Source organism: Fukomys damarensis, unplaced genomic scaffold, assembly GCF_012274545.1.
Source record: "Fukomys damarensis isolate Sample0158 unplaced genomic scaffold, DMR_v1.0_HiC HiC_scaffold_73717, whole genome shotgun sequence".
Classification (NCBI taxonomy): domain Eukaryota; kingdom Metazoa; phylum Chordata; class Mammalia; order Rodentia; family Bathyergidae; genus Fukomys; species Fukomys damarensis.
Genome location: NW_022974629.1, coordinates 38,570 through 46,031, shown reverse-complemented (window position 1 = coordinate 46,031; position 7,462 = coordinate 38,570). Strand labels below are relative to the sequence as shown.

General features: G+C 41.2%; 1 protein-coding gene across 1 annotated transcript; it reads left to right on the top strand.

The window, feature by feature from the left end:
- Positions 1-5,188: 5,188 nt before the first annotated feature.
- LOC104856750 (olfactory receptor 5D14) lies at positions 5,189-6,130 on the top strand. Its single transcript, XM_010616241.2, has one exon. It carries the CDS (start codon positions 5,189-5,191, stop codon positions 6,128-6,130), a length of 942 nt encoding a protein of 313 aa, XP_010614543.2.
- Positions 6,131-7,462: the final 1,332 nt, after the last annotated feature.

The window sequence follows — 7,462 nt, the reverse complement described above, 5'->3', positions numbered from 1 at the left end:
AAGCCCCACCTCCTTTCAGCATATTGAGCTACTGAACTCATCAGTAGAAAATTTACTTATGGATACAGATCACTCCCATGTTGCAGTCAGCTTCCAAGTACATGAGGTTTGGGGGGATGCTTAAGATCTCGACCACAACGGATTGGAAGAAAACTTACTGTTTATCAGGAGCATCTTAGCTGCACAGGGAGAACAGGTGTGAAGGAAAGCAGGGTGGCCAGGGGAGTCAACCTTAGAGAACCTTGGCTACTTTTATTGTCCTGAGCTGCAAACAAAACAATCTGAAGAAAATCCTTCCTTCTTAGACTATAATTAATTTAAATCGCTAAGTCATGTAGGAACTTGAACATGGTGATCTTCTGGTTGTAAGAAAAATGCAACAGCAATCAACGTGTTATTCATTTATTTATTTATTTATTTATTCTTTGTTTTTTGAGACAGGGTCTCACTATGTAGCTAGACTGTCCTGGAATCCACTATGTAGCCCAGGCTGGTCTCGAACTCACAGTGATCCTCCTGCCTCAGCCTCCCACATGCTGGGATTAGAGGCAAAACAGCCTTATTGATGAGAGGATGGAGGCTTTAAATCCACCAGTTGTTACTCTCATGCACAGTTCTGCAAGCTTCACGTCAGAGAAGAAATTCAGCGGTGCTGGTGTGACTCCCAAACTGGTAACAACGCTGTTTAGCGAGTATTCACTTTTAAAGCATGTACATGGATAGTGGCATTGGAAAACACAAAGGACCACGATTGTTTCAAGGGATTTGAGGTAAACTTGGAAAAACAATAGAAATTGGCAGGTGAAATTCAGCCACTTTTTATAGTTATCTGTCCAAGTGTCAGCTATTTTTAATGCATGACTAACAAAAGTAAATGTTTGCTTGGAAGCCTCTGTGGCTGACCCACATCAAAAAGTTTGGTGTGGTGTTTCAATTAAAGTCATGGGAGAGATTAAATCACTGAAACACCTTTAAAGTCTAAGCAAGAGATCATTTTAAAACAGGTCACTGAAAAACAAAAGCTTTTCTTTATCTTTTCCTATTTTAAACATACCCAGAATGATGTATAAGTCAAAAGTCAAAGTATAAAGACTGCTGAAGGCCATGTGCTAACAAGAGCAATTATACAATTAATTATTTCCTTTAAGTTATTAGTTACCTGTGTTATTACATTGCAGTTCTAAATGGTAATAGTCTATGTTGTTTTTCCAAAATGAGAAGTTTTGGTTAAGGAATTTGTGCACTGATACTAATGTCTCAGCACCTACCACTGTGTAGTTTCCTTGCAGCTTTAAGTAAATATTTTCATAAGCTGTGCAAACGTATTTGGACTCAGAGAACCAGACTGCTTCTGTAGTATAGACTTGCTGGGGTCAGAGAAGAATTCCAATAAAATTCGGTGACTGAGACACTCTCAAGCATGTAAAAATGACAAAACTGACTTAGTTCTATAAATTGTCATCTTTATTATCCCAGAAATGACTAAAAAAACAACAACAACAAATGAATAATTATTATTCAAGGTGTGACAATCTCTGAATGAATAACTCTTACAAAGGAAGAAAGTTTCTCATTTAGGATACAAAAGTTGACCTGATCTGAAAGGATGGGGATGGGAGATAAGAGGGAAATGTCAGAGTGGGCTGGGATCAATCAGGACAAGTCAGTGCCAGAGAATGCCTGAGGTCTTCAATTAATGCAGCTGTTTTTCTGTTACCACTGATGTACACTTGTGATTCTTTCCTCAGCATACACAAGAGCTGGAATCTATGTTTAGGATCCATCCTATGCTATTATAAGTACATTTACTGCTCTTCTTTTAACACTTTGCATCATTCTCAAAGTAATTACTAAGAATGCAAGACATCAACAAAAAAATTCTTTTTTACAAAGAAGCACTGAGCAGATATTAATACAAAACTTTCTTTTCAAAGACCTAAGAGAAGCTAGTGGTAAAAGTGAAATAAGTCAGGCAGACAGCCTTAGAATATGCCACGTTTCCTCTTCTTTGAAAAACTCACAGTCCATAACCTGCCAATGAGGACCAAAATGGAAGAGAGATTAAATGGCAAGAAGTTCAAACAGTTTTCCAAATTATCTATCCTCTTGCTTCAAAACTATTTTTCATGCATCTGCTAATTTGTTTCATGTAAACTATTTGTTTACTTTTAACTCAGCAGTGTCTTACCAGATAATCAGAATTTCTAACCTAGCAAAGATGATCCAAATCAGTAGTTTTCCAATAAATGAATTACTTCGTGCATTTAAAATTTCTCACCACTGCTACAAAAGAACACAACTTGTATGGAGGGGGAATCAAATTTTATTAATTTTTCATGGAAATGGGTGGATATGATCATAAGATGATATTTGACTAGTTTTATATATAATTGCATGAAAGTATACTTATTTTAAATTGCATTGAAATCTGAAATCTTTCCAAGTCTGCCCACTCCCCATAGGCTCTCTCACATTCTTGCGGCTCAGGGCATGAGTCTGTGCATTCACCATGGTGAGAGCTTGTGTGGGACACAGAGCCCACATTCCTGATGCAGCCTAAGCTTCCGGAGTTGAAGTGTTACAGAGAGAACGGATGAGGTGACGGTGACATTGGAAGTGCGGGTGAGTAGGGCCCGATGCGCACTTGGTAACTGTGCAAACGTCTCTGAACAGCTAAACTCTGGAGAGGCAGTAGCAAGCACAAGCAAGAATAACACATCGATTAAGCCATTAGCTATAGAGATGGAGATGAGAATTGCAAAACAAAAACAAAAACAAAAACAAAAAACAAAAAACAAGCAGGAGACAGGAATAAAACCAAGCATACTCACTGTGGGGCATTAAATTTTTAAAAAAATACAACTCTATAACAGACTAACTTCCTCTTAGCAAAAGGAGAGAGTGGTTGTATTACAGACACTGTGGGTCTGACTCATATGCACATAAAGGCAGGAAAGAGACTGGAGGAGACTCATCACGTCAGAAAACTGGCAGAAGTAGGTCTAAATCCCTGTATCCACCGCACCAATCAAGTGCAAAATAAATACATTTTTGTTATTATTCAAGGCATACGACTGTGGGGGGAGGTGGGCAGAGGTATACGTGAGATGGATATGCACAGATAAGGGATTTTGGAGCCAAGCGCCCCATACTTCCTGGAATGCATGGTTGGAGATGAAAAGATGGCCTGCAGGGCCACGAGTCCAAGAAGGGCCAAGCACATCGACTACACTTCTGTGTGCCAGCTCCTTGCAGGGAATCTGATTCTTTCTTCCACGTACAAGCTGTGATGGGGCACAGCACGCCCCGTGAGGCCATGAGTTCAGTCCGGGAGGAGGAGGAAAGGAGGCCAAGAAAGTATGGGCCATGCACGCTGTGCTGCATTCTTATCTGTCTTCAAGAACGGGAGGGCAGCTGATGACCCAAGAGCCCCTATTTTATGGAACGGCAGGAGGGAGGGATGATACCTGCTCATGACAGAAAATGGAGTTTACGTGCCAAATAAGCACCCTGAAGACAACCATCCACTGCTCAGCAGCTCAGTTAAAACATCAGAGTCTATTTCTCAAAAGCCGAGTGGTTATCTATTCAGGATACATCGGGGAGTTACTGTACCATTATAAAATACTAAAGGTCTGATCAGTAATTGATCATGTGGCCTATTCAACATTCTGAACAACTTCTACCAATCAAATGAAAATCAAAGACAATGACATATGCTTAGTTTTATGCCCTAGCAGCAGCTTACATTATAAGCTGGACTGGATATCAACCCTGTTGAATGGAGATTTTCTCAAAATGGGCAGCTTCATGGGTGACTTCTGCAGATGGGCTGAACTAGCTTGGCCCTGATCGTTGTCTGCTACATTCAACATTGTAGGAACCAGCCTAGGAGCTCGATCCCGACCAAGGGGTAATGGAGATGGGAAGATTGAAATGTGGAGGGCCGGGGGCTGTTGTCTACCTCTCACGGGGAGCCCCGAGTGATTGGTGCACCATGGCTTTATTCACAAGCAGCTAGGGTTACACGGCGTCCATCTGTCTCTCACCCTCCAGGGTACTTCTTTGAGCCAACACCAGGATCTTAGGCACTGCTACTTTTCTCTGTAAGCATGTGAGGCACTTTCCTCTTGCTCTCTCTCTTTCTTCTCAGGGCTCACCGAGGAGGCCAAACAGGCCCCAATCTTTTCATTTGCTCCCCTGCACCCCCAGGCTGACTCAGTTTTGGAGGCAGCATTTTAAAGTTTTATCTTTTTTAATTCAAAGAACATTTTAATCATGTGCAAGCAAAGCCTGCATGTTAATTTCATGCTGTAATTGTCTGTGTGCTTGGGAGGAAATTCTAGCCATTAAAGGTGGTAAAGGAGACCTACATTTGCTTTAATTGACTGTTTATGCTTACAAGGAATAATGGGGAGGTGATTCTCTGGAGCTGGAGTCCCTGAGGAAACAAATAGCTGTAATGACTGTGGTGCTCCAGTTATATGCAGTCTACAAAGAAACAGGAAGAGGTGGCCTGTTTCTCTGTGGCAGGGGACTTCATTCAAGTTTACTGTGAAATCATGAAAATGTTATTTCCATGATACTGTAACTGGAATCCTCTTTGGTTTTCCTTCTTGGTTAAGTCCCTCTAAGTGTTATCCAGTTTGGAGCCCAATAATAGCCAAGGAAGAAGTCGCTACTCTTGGAACTGTTGTGCCTCAGATCTGCTGACAACCATTTTACACATAAAATTATAAAGTTGCTATGTTCTGTGTATATGCACAATAAATTGGTATATAGACTTTTCATAAGAATGAGAAGTAGTCTTGCGAGAACTCTTACCTGATTATTGTTGGGACTTTTTTGTAAGATATTTAACAAGAGAAGTAGGTTCTATGTTGCTGGGAGGGAAATGCTAAATGCTTCTGTTCCTCTAATATTTTATTAAATGTTTAGAGATTTACTTTGATGAATTTAATTGATTTGTCTTAATCAACAGAATGCATATATATTGTTCCTTGAAGCAAGTATCTCACATTTACCACAGAATCTTCCCTACTTGATGTATTTATTTACAAACATTGTCCATCAGTTCTGTGACTGTTACGCTATAGGGAGTCATGAAGGAACTGCCACTTACTTCCATACATCTTGTACTCTACAGGAACGAATTTCTTCCGAGACGCTCTCAGTGGAAGAAACTTCGATGATGGCCTTCAGAAACCTGAGTGTAGAGACCACCTTTGCCCTCCTGGGTTTCACGGATTACCCAGACCTTCAGATTCCTCTCTTCCTCGTGTTCCTGATCATGTACGTTATCACTGTGGTGGGCAACCTTGGGATGATAGGAATTATCCGGATTAACCCCAAACTCCACACCCCCATGTACTTTTTCCTCAGTCACCTTTCTTTCGTGGACTTCTGCTATTCCTCCATCGTGACACCCAAGCTGCTTGAGAACCTGGTCATGGAAGACAAAAGCATCTCCTACTGGAGCTGCATGTGGCAGTTCTACCTGTCTTGCTCAGCCGTGGTGGCCGAATCCTTCTTGCTGGCGGTGATGGCCTATGACCACTTTGTGGCCATCCGTAACCCCCTGCTGTACACGGTCGCCATGTCGCAGAGGCTCTGTGCTCTGCTAGTGGCAGGATCGCATTTCTGGGCTATGTTTTGCCCCTCAGTGCTCCTTGGCTATGCTCTTCAGTTATGTTTCACTGGATTTAAAGTAATCAACCACTTTTTCTGTGAATACACATCCCTCATTGCTGTCTCTGCCTCGGATACACGCATCCCCCAGCTGCTGCTGCTTGGCTTTGCCACCTTCAATGAGGTGAGTACGCTCCTGATTATCCTCACCTCCTATGTGTTCATTTTTGTGGCTGTGATGAAAGTCCCCTCTGCCAGCGGGCGGCGCAAAGCCTTCTCCACCTGCGCCTCCCACCTGACGGCCATCACCATCTTCCATGGCACCATCCTCTCCCTCTACTGCGTGCCCAACTCCAAGAACTCCCGGCACACGGTCAAAGTGGCCTCCGTGTTTTACACTGTTGTTAACCCCATGCTGAACCCCCTGATCTACAGCCTGAGGAACAAAGATGTAAAAGATGCCTTCCGCAAAGTCATAGACACAAAAGTCCCTTTCCATTGAGTCCATCTCAGGAGATGTTTACCCCCTAATACATAATGGAAACAGGTTATGGTCTTCTAAATGCTATAGCAGATGACTGTATGGTTTTAAAATAGATAACTGTGATGTTTGAATTAATAAATGCAAATTCTTTGAAAAAGCCAAAACATTTTAGTACTGGGATGAATTCCATACATTTTTGGCTCACTCTGTTTCTTTGAAGTAACACACATACAGACACACAAACACACACAACAGTAGAAGCACAATATCCCATTTATGGTGATTGCAGCTATTGAAAGATGATGGTGACTTGTACAGACAGTGCTTTCCTGATTTGTTAACTTGCATAACAGTAAGTACCTGGTTTTACGAGTCATTTGTGCAGTGCCACTGTAGTATCGTGGCCCTCTGGGAGACACAGGTGAATACACTCCATGATAAAAGGTGAAGTCCTTCTTCTCGGGTGCCTCCATTCTGTGAGCTCTGTGAACAGAAGGAGTGCAAATCCTGGCAAAGGAAACACTCATGTGCACACAGGATAAGGACGATTCCACCTACGGGTAAACAATGACACGGACACATAAAGAACGCGTAGAGAAAAGCAGGCAGCACCTAAAAAGGATTTTAACTCCTAATACCTTTTAATTTAAAAATAAATTAAAAGTGTTTCCTATGTGGCTGGCTTTTAACTCATCCTGTAGCCCATACTGGTCTTGGACTCCAGAAACTCCTGCCTCTGGCTCCCAAGTGCTGGGTTTACACAGGTGTGTGTGCGAACATAGCCAGCCCTAAGCCCGTTCTCTACAGTCCTGTAGGAATTTTAGTGTGCGAGGGGTCATAGAAATTAATTTTCTCTTTCAAAAAGGACAATGGTTAGAATCATTTCAGTATTTCTACATAGCACTTGCATGTTACTAGTCAAAGGCTGCAATTCCAAAATTCTTGGGTCTGGAAATATCCCTACAGATTGCCAATCTTGATTATGCAAGATGAATCTAATAAATATTTTATGAGAGAATTTTGAGAAATCATACATCAAGATTTATGTTCCAGTGACTAAACATAAATGTCTGATATCAAACAGCCTTTAATCAAAGCAAATTTGGGTAGGAAGGCTAAGACTGAAGAATTTCAAATGAATTTTGAGTTTCTATTATTAAAACATTAGCTGCATATGTATAAGATGACATATTTTCTTATTTCACACATAAAAATACAATAAAACAAAGTTTATAACCAAGACTTCATGAATATAAAAATGTCTTCATTAACACAAAGGAAAATAAATTAAAATGGCAAATGAAAACACTAAAAAACTTACTACACAAATAGCATACAGTAGAGGAAGAA

What these genes read in the sequence shown, in the direction of transcription:
- LOC104856750 (XM_010616241.2), top strand. Translation starts at nt 5,189, where the DNA reads ATGATGGCCTTCAGAAACCTGAGTGTAGAGACCACCTTTGCCCTCCTG.